This window comes from Cyanistes caeruleus, chromosome 1, assembly GCF_971803275.1.
Source record: "Cyanistes caeruleus chromosome 1, bCyaCae1.hap1.1, whole genome shotgun sequence".
NCBI lineage: Eukaryota > Metazoa > Chordata > Aves > Passeriformes > Paridae > Cyanistes > Cyanistes caeruleus.
The window spans coordinates 123,347,682-123,363,022 of NC_141701.1; the positions used below are offsets into that span (position 1 = coordinate 123,347,682).

The following is a 15,341-nucleotide window of genomic DNA, read 5'->3' on the forward strand; positions in this document are numbered from 1 at the left end:
GTAAAATTATATCAAGCATCATGTCCAAAAAAGTAGATATTTTTAAACTACAACTCCCAGGAGCAATAATCAGGTAGTTTAAACCATAGTTTTTAAATAAATAATTTTATATCCCTCTAAAAAAAAATAAAGTTTGCTTTATTTGTTAATTACACTTCTCTACACAAAGTAACCCTTGTGTCTTCCTATTAGGTTCATTCCTATCTTCAAGCACCAGTGAACTCTGCCATTCTCTGGGAACAAAAGCACCTCCAGTTCCAGCTTTCATCAGTGGTTTCTTTTTTCACTGGACATAAGCCAGACTCAAACTGTTTGAGGGGGGAAGTAGCAGACACACACAAGCCACTATTTATTTCCATTCCTCATACAAGACACCTGATACAAGCCAAGATGAAGAGAAATGCAAGGATTCAGTGTACAAGCATGGGAACTTGCAAGAGAGAAAGTTGGAGGCATGGCAGAAAAGGAAGGGGGAGGGTGGAAACACATTATTTTGGTTTTCAACTCAAAGGTTCCTCTCATTTTTTCCCAGGTGAATGTGCTGTTGTTGCTACACAGAGACCTGGGCAGCTCAGGTGTTCTGTGCTTAAATCACTGACTTTTAGCTAACAAATTCCAGAAAAAGGACCTTCAATCAGGAGAATTGGCCGCTGCTGGTGAGCATGTATTTCTCATTCTTAACTCTCCTTTAGTAAAGCAATGAGGTTTGGTTCACAAATGCCTTACAAGGCTAGTTATACAAAAAGACAAATGATAGATGCATAGAGATTAGCTAGCAAATGTTTGTTCTGGCAGGGAATTGAAGGCAATATATGTGGTGTTGGCTGTCCTTTTTTCCTCTGAATCAATTAAATAACATTGGATCATGTAGCATCAAAAATACGGAATATTAAATTTAAACTGCCTGCAGCTGCATTTCCAAAGCCCTCTTGATTTTCACTGGAATAATAATGAATTATTAAGCTTCAGATGTTTTACATGTGATTTAAAGAGATTAACACTTTGATTTATTTTTTTATGAATGCACCATGAAAGACTATTTCTTACTATAAAATGACAATTCCTTTTTTTCCTAGCTCTTGCATATTTTAATGTACAACTTTTTCTCCAGCCACCTGAATACGATGAATTTCTGTAATTCAGATTGCCAGTTATTAGAAATGGATTTTAATTTGTTCACAAGAGATTTAACTGCTAACAGTGATTCTGTGATAAGAAAAGATCTATTAAAACAGTACTTCTCATACCTCTCGGTCCTAAAAAGTATGAAGCATTTTCTTTTGCAAGTGCTCAGGGTTGCAATACCATACTAATGTAAATTATAAATACAAGTAGAGATTTTCTTTATCACTATAAATATATATATTTATATAAAATATATAAATATAATTTAATGTATTATATTGTAATAATTTAATTACTATATTAAATTATATTAAGTTATTGTTAAAATATATTATTTAATAAGTTAATTAACTATTATAACTTTAATTAATTAATTAATTCAATGACTGATTTATTTATTATTAAATTGTAATAATCTAATTTTATATTAAATTAACTAAATTATCTTTAAATTAGTAATAATTATAATATGTTGAGCCATTATGTATTAATATATTTATAATAAATATATTATGTAAAATATAAATATTGATATATAAAATATATATCTTGAAGGGTCATTGTTATTACTGTTCCTTTGGTGTGGGGTTTTTTTATTTAAGTTGAAATAATTTCTCAGTGAGGCATCCTGGTAGCTCCTAAAGCTCAGCCTCTGAAAAGTGGAATTTCCAGCAAGATGACTGGGTGGTATCCTGGCCTACATGCATTACATTTTTTAACTCAGTTGAAACTATCTGATATCCACCTGAATATCAGATCTTTAATGCCTAAAAGTGATTGTACTGGCAGCAAGTAGACTTATCAATTAAAAGCAATTTGGTTTTGTAACGCTTTTTCTCAACCCTTGCTTTTGTTCTCTGACTTTTATCAAGGTCAGCAGTTACTGAATTTCTTATAATGATCTTGGTGAGGAAGAGACTACTGAACCAGACAGAAACACAGATGAATTGTTTTATTCACTAAGAGTTGTGTTGAAATTCAGTGTAAAAGATGAAGAATGGGAAAAATTTTAATGGAGACTTAAAAAATTACTGCAATTTCAACATTTTGGATGGATTTGACATTTAAAGAATATTATACTCAGAGCAAATACTTGCCAATCTTTCTACTTAATTAAGTAGCATATTATGAGACATCTTTTGACAAAAAAACTCCAGCATAAAAAGAAGTAAAAACCCCATGCTGTTATGTTTCACTGAAATTAAAAAGCCTGGAGCAGTGTCTTGAAATTGTTGTCATCAAGTATCACAAAACTGTTCATGAGAATCACATGAGAACAGTACCCTGCAGACTAATTTTTACTGCTGAAAGTAGCATTGCACAGTAAAATTAAACACCTCCAGTTTGTATTTTCCTCACAAAGGCAAGCATGTCCAAAAATAACCAAAAGTGTCTCTGAAGTACAGATTGTTAAGATGCCACTAACATATTGATCTACTCTGAACCATGTGACAAATCCATGTGACTAAAGCTTCTGAAGTTTCTTTGTTTTCCAGTTTCCTTGCATTGGAAGGGAAATAATGCTCCATTCTACCTTGGCCTTGTCCCTCCTGCTAATTGCAGTCACTTCCAACCTTGCAATGGCAATTAAAAAGGAAAAAAGAGCACCTCAGACACTATCAAGAGGTATTGTAAGTTCACTAAATGTAGTTGCCTCCTTACCCCACCATATAGACCAGCAAATACTTTTATTTTGAATGTAGATGTATAGAATGTGTATCTGTACATATGCACACACATGTATGTTTATAAAACATACATAGAATGCATATATATACTTACTGAGGTGTGTTTTCTTTAGTGTTAAGTGATGTTCTAATTAATACATGTTCTAATTTCACATCATTTGACTCCATCAGTTTTTTCTTAAGGATACAACTGAGGGCCTCATATAACCTGCATAAATTCATATAACTCACAGTGATCTAACAGAAGCAAATAACCTAACCTGAGTCTCTCAAATCAAGATGTACATGTAGGACTATCAGTGAAAAAATATTCTTTCATTGACTGTTTGAAATCTGTTTTATTATTGCAATCTATCATAACATCAATTGCTATGGAAAAAATTTTCTACAGACTTATTTTTGTACACAGAACGGTTTGAACCACTGGTGGGGTTTTCTGCACTTTTTTTTTGCTTTTCTTCAGATGTCCACTGCAAAGCATGACTGTGTGTAATTCATTTCCCTGTGGTGCATCATTTTCAACTTGTTAAATTGTTAAATAATGTTAGAAATTAAGATCCTGTTTTAATTTATTTATATCTGATCAATCCTTAGAAATACAAGCAGAAAAATAACTTAGCAAGCTTTTTCCCTTCCCCATCTTTCTTCTCCTTTTGGGACTAATCAAGAAAAAAAAAAATAAAAAAATCTCCATTTCCCTTCCTAACCTCTTCTGTAGGCTGTACAAAGCCTGCAGATCCCACAGCTCACCTCTGAATTTTCCCTATCCTGGCAAAGTTGCACATCTCTCAGAGGTTCCATTTAGCCTAATAGCTCAGAGACAACTTGACAAAATCATGGACCACCTGGACTAGCCTAAGAGAAACTTCAGAACACTTTTTGTAAGCAGAAACCCTGGGAAAATATTATTATCAGTTCGGGATTTATTTCCCAGTTTGCCTTGATCAGGATTTATTTTATCCCAGTAAGCCTAAATGGACAAAAAAAAAGATAACAAAATCGTTTATATTATGTCTGTTTTGGGAAAAAAAACAAAACCAAAAGCAAGCTAACTACAAAGCAGTCACAGAAAACAGATGTAGCTTTTCTAATGCTGACTTCAGGCCTATTGGGATGCCAGATCCAGGGCTGGGAAGGCACTGGTCAGCATCAGCCAGACAGACCTGTGTACTGAAAGCAGACATGACCTTGGAGCATCACAAGCAATTGTCCTGTGAGAAGTCCAACAGCAAATCTGGGTTGGTCCAAGCACTGTCCAGACAGCACAGAAGAAACAGAACTATAACCTGGTCCAGGTCCAGAAATTGTTCTACAATTCCCATGAGAGTTCTCATGAATGGAGTAACACTGCCTAGGATGCAGGTTCTGCTGTGCAAGGGTTGCCTCCTTGGGACCTGAAGGCACAAAACCAAGTCAACAATCTGATTTTTGAGGTTTGCATATTCCCAGCTACAGATGAGCTATGCAGCTGATGTTTGTTAGGATTTGTTTCAGTAGAGATTTTTATTTAACAGACATTCCTTTTCTGGATTATTTAATTAAATGAGGGGCCTGCAACTTCAGGGATTGAAGTGATTTTGGAGTTATTTCGATACTCCAAGACTATTTCAATGACATTCATATTCAAGCTGATCTTATCTGAGCTGTCATATTTTATTTTTCTCTCATTATATGCCAGCTTCTCTTTAAGTCCCAGAGTCTACATGAAATACTGAGCAGACAATATGAAAATACAAAGGACTTGGGGGCTGATTTAGGGACCTCTGAGGATTTAGAAAGATAACTAACAAGTCTATCAAAGGACTTGAACTGAATATGCAACCAGCTGTGATTTTTGGGGGCATTAGGTTGTATGGTTGAGGTTTTTTAACATTTTAGTGTACCTATCAGGAGATGTGAAATTAGCATATCCACAATGTTAGAGAACCTTTGACTAAAAACTCCAAATTTATTTGTATACAGAAGCTGATAGATGTAAAGATAAAAGAAAAAAGATAAAAAACTGAATTTGTTATGAGTTTCTTGCCTGGCCAGAAGCTAGTCCTTCTATTTTATTTCTAGGGTGGGGAGATGAAATTACTTGGGTACAGACTTATGAAGAAGGGCTTTATCAGGCAAAGAAAAGGTAAGAGATTAAAAATTAGTATGAAGACAAAGTTGTTATACTGTCTTTCTGGAATATACAATAATGAGACAGAACAGAGAAACACCATGAGAGCTGATCTGCAGGCCACCCAGCTAAATAAAACAGACTCTGTCTATAAACAAAAAGACTTGTAGGACTCTTATGACTCTGAAGAAACATCATGGGCCAATAATGTAATGCTGTCATTTCTTTGCCACAAAAGAGGTGTTGTCATTTTAATTATCAGTCATAAATAGATACCATAATTTTTTTAACTACATCTATTGTGTTTTAATATCATGTACTGCTGATCACTTCCTTGAAATCTGTTACATTTACTTTTGCATGATGATCTACTGCCTTTGATGTTCCCCCCAACACTTTATTAGCTGGAATATGTTCATGGTATATTTTCTCACTATCTTGATAGAAATAGAAGTTCCAAACTCAGTCTTCTCTGAGACTCAGCTGCAAATATATTTGAGAATTCATAACAATACCTATTTAAATATCTTTTACAGGTCATTGTAGATCACAATAGTGTAGCATGAACTATTGAAGGCAAATTATTAAATTGAAGGCAAATTATTTGTAAAACACAAGGCAATTTCATGTACCCTATGTGAAAATGGTTAGAAATCAACTCCTGACATTGAAAGCAGACCAAGCATTAGTAACTGACCTGCTGAACAGTAAATATAGTTTAAAAGAATGTGGGAGAAAATGCACAGAATTTATGTTTTGACATCCAAAATATAAAATTTTAAAACTTTGTCAAACTATTTACAGGAAAGAGGTAATATACTATATACATGTTCAAGAAAGCTTAAAACACAAGTAACTTTTCATGGAAAATATTTGATGTTAAATTCAATCTTATAAAATCTATTTTATTCCAGTTCATATATATTACTTTTATTTTCTTAATCCTGGGCAAATTCACACCTAAGCAACATTAAATACCTACTTTGTCTAATTACTTACTATCTGGAAATGAAATTATGGTGGGTCTGTTGTTTCTTTCTTCTAGAATCTCTTACTATAGACAGCCTATTTAGATGTAGAAACTCTGTTTCTCTATTTCTTCCTTTATGAAGTGTTTATGCTCTTTTCCCTTGCTCAGAAATTTCTGTAATATTTTATAGAATGTCTTTCTGGTTTTACTGTGGGTTAACATAAGATTAAATACAATTTGCCATTTTCAGTCTGCTTGTAAAATCACCCATCTGAATACATGTCAAATGACTTAACTACATCTTTTATTATTATTAATAAAGTAACAAGCCGCTGATGGTAATTCATCATTTGGAAGACTGTCAATACTGCCAAGGTAATTTTGATTTTTTGTGTTAAAATCCTGTGAATATTTTTATAAGAAACTGAACCTATCTATATATTTACATTGCACTTACTGAAAATTTTTCAGAGAAAGAGGTAAATGAAAATGTAGCTGAAAATTGAAAAATTTATTACCATTATTTACAAAAACTCCATTATGAAAATATGCAATAAAGAATATGAAAAATTCTCACTGCTGCTGTACTGCTATTCCAAATGCAGCACTCAGTCTAAATTAAAGGGCACAAATTGGCTACTGACTCATTGAACAAATTTAATATTGTTTAGCCCTCCTGAAATGGTAACTGAAGAAGGAGGCAAAGACAGGACTGCTGAAATTGAACTAACAAGAATTTTCTGAGAATAATGCACTTTTGTCAAGCCAGGACATGGTATCCATTGAGACAACAGGCTTCATAAATAACTGAAGAGAGCTTCCATTTTCATAGCCAGAGGTTGTAGTGCCATAGGCCAAAAAGCCCCCAAAAGCAGTGATAGAGCCCTTAAGTGTCTCCTCAGGAATGTGACTCAGCAGACAGGAACAATGTGGCCCAGTCTCTGGCCAATGTGGTCCCAAGCACAGACAGAAGGGCAGCGTTTGAGATGGATTTCAAAGTGATCCTGTCTTTTCTAGCACTGAAGAAAGCTTTCGCAGAAAATGAAGAAATACAGGAAATGGCCCAAAATAACTTCATTATGCTGAATCTCATGGTATGAAGGGTTTGGGGATATTTTACTGGTATCATTTCATGGTCTGTGTTTTCTCTGTCCTGTTTTTTCATGTTGTTTTCAATAATATATCTGACATTTTAGTTATTTAAGTAGAGGCATTTGTGCATGTGTATTCACACACGAGTAGTACCTTTTTGGTTTTGTCTTCTAGTACCAGGTTATTCATAGGTGGTGTTATTTCAGCAAAATTTACAGAAACGTTTTAACAACTAGCCTTAATTTTTATACCAGCATGAAACCACAGATAAAAACCTGTCACCTGATGGACAATATGTGCCTCGAATCATGTTTGTAGGTATGTAAAATATTTATGTATCGTCAAAGTTGTTATACCTGAATTATGCCACTGTCATCCTGTGGGGACATCAAAAGGATTCATTTTGCCAAAAGAAAATCTCTCTGCCTCAGTTGTATACTTTGACTCTTGTAAACTTCCTCTGGTTACAGATATGTCCTGGAGGGTACTAATTTGGACTTGAAAGCAAGATGTTTAGAAGTCTGTTAATATCTGGGCTTTTGCTCTCAGTGCTAGTGCTGTTACAAGACAAAGTTCACTGAAAATGTCAAATATCTGACTGAATGTAGATGGCTATAAAGTGGACATTATCACAGAATACATCAATAGCCAGTGACATCTAGGGATTTATTCCATTGTAAAGCTGGAATGGCCAAATTAATCATGTCCTAGAGTGTCTGTTCCTTCTGGCTGGCTGTTCAGGGAGCCTGGAGTGGCTAGCTTTGTGGTGGCATTCAAAGTTCAGCCCACACTCAGACAGACAGCAGTGTAGTTACAGCTATCAGTAAATTAATAAAAAACTTGGAAGGGTAACTGAGAGAAGAGAGGTTCACAACAACTTGTTTCCACTCTGGGAACATTAGGAATCAGAAGATTTTCATTCTGAAGGGTCTAGGTAAGTCATGCTATTTATTGCCATAGATAGGCATGACCTGCGCTATGTGTGCATCTGGTCAGATTAACCTCTTCTGATGTAAACTCAGAACCTGTAAAACAGGATATTTTTCTTTAAATAAAATTAAGTTCACGTGTAACCTAGCATTTAAAAACAACTGTGTAATATAAAAATTAGCTTTTGGTGAGGATTTTTCCAAGAAAACTGCAGTTGTTTGGAGCAGAGCATAATGGCCTCATAATTGCTGTGCTGATGAAATCAGAAACAGGGCTGCCAAAGTAATGCCACCACATCACCCTCAGCTCTTGTGGGAATGGAAGGCAGTGTTTAACCCAAATACTTTTTCAGACCCATCTCTCACAGTAAGAGCTGATATCACAGGAAGATACTCCAACCGGCTTTACACTTACGAACCGCAGGACATGATGTTCCGTAAGTGCCCCTTTGCCCTGTTACACTGCATTTCACATTGCAAGCAGCCAGATACCCCCCATCCTGAGCACTTGTGCTGGAGGATCCATTAGGATCTCAAAGTAAAGAATAAATACCGTGTGAGAGCATTTGCAATAAATTATAATGGTCTAACTTGTTCTAGCAAAACAATCACACGCATTGTCCCATTGAATTTATTGGGACTAGTCAAGCAAGAAAAATTGAAAGGTCATGGGTGAGAACCCTCAGGATCATGATCTGAGCAATTTTATGGAGAATGGTGAAAGTCACTATGCTCAAAAGTATCCGACTGTACAATGTAAATAGCCAGTGGTGGGAGGGAATCTGTAAAGAAATGCAGGTGGTTGTGTCCCTACCCCTAACAGCCACATTTCAGAAAGGAATGTGATTTTTCAGGTTGAGCCAGTTCTTACTCTATGCCATCTATTTGACACCAATGCAGTATCTCACCACAAATACACACATCACATCTGATTACCGGGCTTGCTGTTGAGAAATGAGGGAGTTGAAAGGATTCTTTTCAAATCCCTTAAGTTAAACATTTTGATTCATGAAATTTCTTACTTTCTGTTTTAGTATCAATGACATAATTTTCAAAATACAGATCTCTAAAATAAAATGTGTGATAATAAATCAATTTCAGTGTGAATAATTTACTAAATAAAATTAGGTTGCTTATTTTTTTCAGTTGTACAAATGTACTTCTAATCCATTTTCACAGTTCTTATTTCTTTTTCTTTCAGTAATAGAGAACATGAAGAAAGCACTACGCCTCATTCAGACAGAATTGTAACCAGTAACAGTGAAATGACCACAACATCCACGAGGTGAAGCTGCACCTCTCTGTCTCTACTTGCAAACTGAGCTTTTATCAAGCAGATTTTGTATATCAGATTTAAGAAATGTATATGTACAACTTGGAGAACAAAGACAGAAAGACTAAAGCACCCATCTGGAAAACATGAGGAGAAATATATTAAACACTTTGAAATTAATTATCTAAATAACTAAAAATGATGGGTTTAAGTGCAGCAAATTTGAGCTGTATTTTAGCAATCCAACTATGACTCTGTTAGGTCAGCTATGACTTCTGAAGGGGAGTTACAAGCAACTTTTTTTTTTAATGTCTGTTTGCAATTTATTACATGAGTTAATATCTGCATCTTGCCTCTCCATTTTAACTTCTACTGCAAGAAGCTTATTAGTTGTTAATGTACCCCTGCTTTATACAGTCATTTCTTGTTAAAGTAAAGGAAACTTTGCTGTCAAATCAGACTGGAATGCTCATGCTATACATTTTGGAATAGCTTACATAGAAAAAAAAACCAAAAACAAACCACAAACAAACAAAAAAATCACAACAAAAACTAAGCAAAACAAAACAAAAACCATACCCCAGCATTCTGGACTTATCCCTCTTCTGTACACAATCCTTTGACTTTTGTTGTGGTTGCTTAAAACAGAGAGACTGAGCATGCAGTCCCAGTGAGGTGATAATAATCAAAGGGCAGCTGCACATTTTGCTCCAATAAAGATACAGTGAAGCAAGAGAGATGGAAGGAGATAGACCCAGAACTCCAGTCCTGAGGCTAAGTGATGTTTGTAAATTCTGGCATGGGAAAAATGAGAGGGTTATCCTAGCTCTTTGCATTTAAATGGCATTTCAGTCATGGGAAGCTCATCCCAGGTCATTCCCTCCTTTTCTGCAGCATTCCACCATGAAGGTGGCAGCTCACTGAGGGAATCTGGACATACAAAATCTCGGCAAAATTTTCACAGGATTACTGTATGTAAGGGTGGACACCTGCTTTGAATAAAAAGCTGAAGTCAATTGCAATGGTTTATTATCCCAGCAATGTGAGTTTCTGTTAGAGTAAAGTCGTCAGCAATTCACCTCCAGTAGTAGAATGTATTTTATATATAAAGCACCTGTGTCATTTGTTTGTGCCACTGTGCTTGCTGTGATTCTGCCTGTGAACACATAAGAGGTGAGAGAAAGATCTCTGCAGAAAAGCTTTGCTAATTCACAATACCTAGTATTAATATGTCATGAGTGATTTCTATTGCACACATCTGCATTTTAATAATTACATAAAATTTGAATATAAGCATATATTCCAATGGATTGGAGATAAATGACCTGTACACTAAGAGAAAAAAAAATTATTTCAGTCATTAGAAATGTACTGTCTTTACAATCAGCATGATGTTTTTAACCTATGGGGAAAATGCTAGCATTAAAATTAAACAGCAAATCCTATTCCTTTGATTTGTGCTGAACTCTACTCATTTATGTCTTTATCTGTTCCAGATTTGGCAAGATTTCCCTGTCTGGGGTCATACCCTCTTTTGAGCATTCCAGAGATATTCTGGAGAAAGGAATGCAAACTAGCTGCCAGAGATGACCCAGGGTAGTCACAACAGCTATTCATCTTCCTTTTCTCCAGGCTAAACAACCCCAGTACCCCCAGCCACTCCTCATGAAGCATTATGCTCCAGTATCATTGCCCTTCTTTGGACACACACCTGCCTTAGTGATCTTCCCCCAGCTCTTGCCCATGGACACTCAACCCTGTCATCACCATCACCAAGCTCTAGGCAATCAAAACTCCCTAACATACAGGGCCTGCCCTTCCTTGCCGGTCCCTTTTGAAGAGTTCATAGCCATCCAGTGCAGCTGTGCCAGTCATCCCACCATGTTTCCAGGATGGAATCCTACACCAGTTTTCCTGCTTCACAGGGGCTTCCAGTTCTTTTTGTTTGTTGCCCGTGCCATTTGCTCTGTGTAGATGCACTTCAGCTGGGCTCTTGATCCTCACACATTTTTGAGGTGAGATCTCAGTAAAGCTTAACTTCATAACCTGTCTCACCTCAGTGCTGTAAAAGGAAATAAATGGTAGAATTACCACTTATCGAAATTGTGGAAGAAACAAGTAATTCAAACCTTAGTCCTGGAAGGCTACTGTTGTTCTGCTTATTTTTGGCATTTGATATTGAGCCAGCAGACAGGAAACAAACTATGTGAATTAAACAGAAAAAAACCCCAAATTTCCAGAACAACACCATGATCACTGACTTAATTGTCAGACAAAAGCTAGCCTTTAAGTTTACACTGCAGTAAATGTTCTAACATTTGAAGAAAATCTGGATTAATTTCCAAAGGTATTATTGATAATGATTCCATCTGTGACCTTGAAGTATATTTGCTGCTGCAGAAGTTTGTAACAGTTTTAACAAACCACTCAAGGAGAGAGTAGCCACTTGCTAGAGATGTCACAGGCATATGAGTTATGCTGAGTCAGATGAAATATCTTTGCAAAGTAAGTAAAGGGGATTTCACTCTTGTCTTTCATTCTCAAATCCCCATAAGTACCATGCTGAAATCTGTTCCCAGCCATAGGCTTCAGAAATGGGACTAAATCTTTGAGATTCTTAGAGACAGAATGAGTCCTTTTGGTGGAGCTAGATATTCAGGTAAAAGACACCCTGTATGCACATATTTCTTTATTCACAACTTAGTTCAACACTCAGCCCTAATTTTAGAGCTGCTACTACGTTTTTGCCTTCTCTTTGAAGACTCTTTTGCCAGGCAATATTTCTGCTGATGGAACAGAAACTCAGATCTCAGATGAAAGTCTCATTACTCTGAGACAAGATAGGAAGCCTGTAACTTCTTCAATAACAGACATAATATGATTCTTTCCCCTCTTTTTCCATTAAATGAATGGCATGATAATCTGCTCCCTCTTTTATTCCCTGCTTTTCTGTTTACACACCACACAAATTTATTCACAATATTAGTGGGCAGATTTTTATTTATATTCTTTACTTTCCACTTTCTTAAGGAAAGAGTTGGAAACTTCCTTTTGTTCCTTGGTTATCTGGAACTAAACCAACCAGGCTAGAGCTGAAGGAAGAGAATAAAAGACTGAAAATGTCAATGTGAGAGCAGAAGTTGTTTTACACAGAATAAATTCAGTCATAGTATAAGGACCAGCAGATGAGAAAACCTGTCTGTGTAGACTTTGTGCTTTAATAGAATTTATAATCTTTATTCTCTGTGCTTAGACCTTAATATTCACATGGGTATAATGTAGCATCAGCTGTGGAAATCCATGTTTCATACAAAAAGATTTCTCTGAGTTTTGTCTTTGGTATGAACACAACATAATCTGGGAAGCAAAATTACTGCCACCTGTTCACATATCCGTCTCTGCTTTACTGTCTGGACTTATCTGGTGTAATCAGGCCAAGAGCAGACAAACAAACGTGGACTTAACGTCAGTGAGGTGAAGCTCAGGAATCTGAGAACTGACAGAACAGGATCCTCCCCTGTGTATCCGTCCCAGCCCAGAAAGGCGTTCCCTTTTCCAGGCAGATGGCTGATCTATTGGTCTGTGCAGCTAAAACATTTTCCCATGTGCAAATATTTGCGCCTGACCAGAACAAAAGAAAAGGCACCATACCTTTGTGTACCATGGAGGTGAGAGACTGTGGGACACATCAGCACTTAAAATGCAAAAGTAACTTGATCTTGCAGAGTAAGACTGATATAGTTAGGCTTGTTTCATGTACTACACACTTTCTTGCCAAAGGCTGACACAGAGAAATTTCCAGATGCTGAGGTGTCCTCCACAGGATCAGCCAAGTCACTGATCTGCTTCCTTTTGTTTGTTCCTTTTTTCAAATGGATGTAGAGATCTACAGTACAAGTCACAAGGAAATAAATTGTCTCCATGGCAATTAAAAAGTCCAAAACCACCAGATAGAAAGGGAGGAATATTTACTTTTCCACCAGAAAATCTACATAACTTGAAGTCTATCTATTAATTCATTTTCCTTGCTGCTTAACACGTTAATGCAATTCATCACTTCCATCTTCAGTTGCTACCGTGTATTGTAAAGTAACTGTCCCCCTAGTCACTAAAAGTCCATCTATTTCAGCTGACTGTTTTCTCTTTTGAGGTATCAGATATTTGCTGATCCCTTTAGAATCAGAAAAGACATGCAAAAACTCCTGCTTCCCCTATTTTTGTACAATTAGAAAAAAAAATCCAAATAAACAGAATCATCTTTTAGTTCATATTGCCATATCAAGAACTGCAGTTTGAAAATTCCCTATAATGCCAACTCCAGCAGACATTCATCAAGTCACCCTTGGTACAGGTCTGACATGTGAGAAGGAGAAAAGACACCATACACAGTAACTTTTCAGTCTTATAAGACTCAAAAGACAGCACTCTACACAGAGTGTGTTGGTTCTTAGACCGTGTTACTGTTTTAGTAAGAACATAAAACTGTTTCAAAACGACCTGCTGTGTCTTCTGTTACCTTTCTGAGGTATCAGTCGTTATTCCTTAGCACACCCTGGCTACAGGTCCCCAGGTGATTGTTTGTAAAAGGCTGGCACACAAGAACCCACCCTGCTATTTAGCACTCAGCCAGCTGCAGAGAGACAAGTTCACGGATGTATAAAAACCACCAGCCTCATTGCTCATGTTCACACACAGGGAAGAGAACAGTGACTGCTACACCTATGGAGAGGAATATTGCATAGGATGGAAAGAAAAGTAGCCTTGCTCTGCTAAGGGATTTTTTGCTTCAAGCCTATAAGTTGTTGGGGTTGCAATTTTACACAGCTCCTGAGCATTTTTATCAGAACATAAGAGCAGAAGGAGAGCATGCATCCTCCAGACCTCCACTGCTTCACTTGGAAGACAACTCCATAACCGATACATCAAATTATTATGTTATCAAACACTTTTGTATATACATTCCTACTGAGGAGCATTCTTGCCCCAATTGAAAAAATATTCCCTTGTGAACTCAATGACTTAGTTCTCAGTAATTCATATACTCTTGACCTTGACAATAAAAATTAAAAAAAAAAAAAAATTAAAAAAAATAATTCCTAAATCCCATAATAAATTCCCAAAAGGGATTTCAAAGACTCAGAGAAGCAGTTACCTTGGACCTGGAGATTAAACCTTTCCTTCTTTGGAAAAACACCCTTTCTTATTTACCTACCAAACAAATTAATACAGAGGGAGTCATAGTCCAGTAAAAATGTATTATGGGTTGTCCTGCATTCTTGGACTAAAGATATGAGATGCAGAACAACTCCATTAAAGAGAAATAAACCTTTAACATTTGTTTGTTTGGTTGATGCTTATAAAAGCCAAGGAACAGCTTTGTGGACATCTCATGGAGAATTTTAAATGAATAAGCATTATTTAATACATTATTTCTAGAAGGCAACAGTGCAAATGTGAACTTTTCTGAAGCCTTTATGTGGTAGCCACTTTATTAACACCAAGTATGACCACTGGGGATACCTCCAGGCTGCCTTTCCTGACCAAATGTGTTGACTGCACAGATGGTGAGCTGAGCTTGTACAGCCCCAGGTACAGCTGTAGGGCATCTCTGGAGCACAAAGGACCAAACACCTTAAGCACTGGGCAAAGCTGTATCCACAGACACCTGCCTGAAGCATTAAAGAGACTGACAGCTCCTTCGGTAATTTATCCTGAACTGAGTTGCAGGAGCTGAGGATGTTTAGTTTTCCATATATTTATACAGAAGGACCAAAAACACAAGCAGGTTAAGATCATACAAAAAGCATGTAGCAGGTCAAAGAACTGGGGGTGCCTTTATCCAGCTAATGGCAAAAATCACCAACTAATTAGCACTGCCTCTTTCTGACTGTGGAATCTGTTTTATCAGTCATTTGAAATCCTGGAATTAAGGGAGAAAATGCATTGTGCTAAGACAAATGAGAGCATCCACAATTTTGTAACAGACATGTAAACCATAAAACTTTTCCTTCCTGCACCAAAACAAATCAAAGGATACGTGTCCTTTGAGAGGATGACTCACCAAGTTAGCTAAAGAAAAGCCTTCCTGCTCTATAGTTTCATAACATGGTCTTCTGAGCCATAAACCTAGGAGTAACAATGTCTTTGAAAAAGG

General features: G+C 36.5%; 1 protein-coding gene across 1 annotated transcript; it reads left to right on the forward strand.

Moving 5' to 3' along the window:
• The first annotated feature begins 532 nt into the window (after nucleotides 1–532).
• On the forward strand, nucleotides 533–10,632 carry AGR3 (anterior gradient 3, protein disulphide isomerase family member). Its single transcript, XM_023920603.2, has 8 exons — nucleotides 533–656; nucleotides 2,622–2,751; nucleotides 4,875–4,938; nucleotides 6,216–6,268; nucleotides 6,911–6,987; nucleotides 7,240–7,303; nucleotides 8,268–8,351; nucleotides 9,116–10,632. The coding sequence occupies exons 2-8, from the start codon at nucleotides 2,646–2,648 to the stop codon at nucleotides 9,163–9,165; spliced, it is 498 nt and encodes a 165-aa protein (XP_023776371.1). The 5' UTR covers nucleotides 533–656; nucleotides 2,622–2,645; the 3' UTR covers nucleotides 9,166–10,632.
• Nucleotides 10,633–15,341: the final 4,709 nt, after the last annotated feature.

Excerpts from the sequence above, each read along its gene's own strand:
- AGR3 (XM_023920603.2), top strand. The coding sequence starts at position 2,646 with ATGCTCCATTCTACCTTGGCCTTGTCCCTCCTGCTAATTGCAGTCACT. Across the intron at positions 2,752-4,874 it reads ACCTCAGACACTATCAAGAG|GGTGGGGAGATGAAATTACT; the intron begins GTATTGTAAGTT and ends TTTTATTTCTAG. Across the intron at positions 4,939-6,215 it reads CTTTATCAGGCAAAGAAAAG|TAACAAGCCGCTGATGGTAA; the intron begins GTAAGAGATTAA and ends TTATTAATAAAG.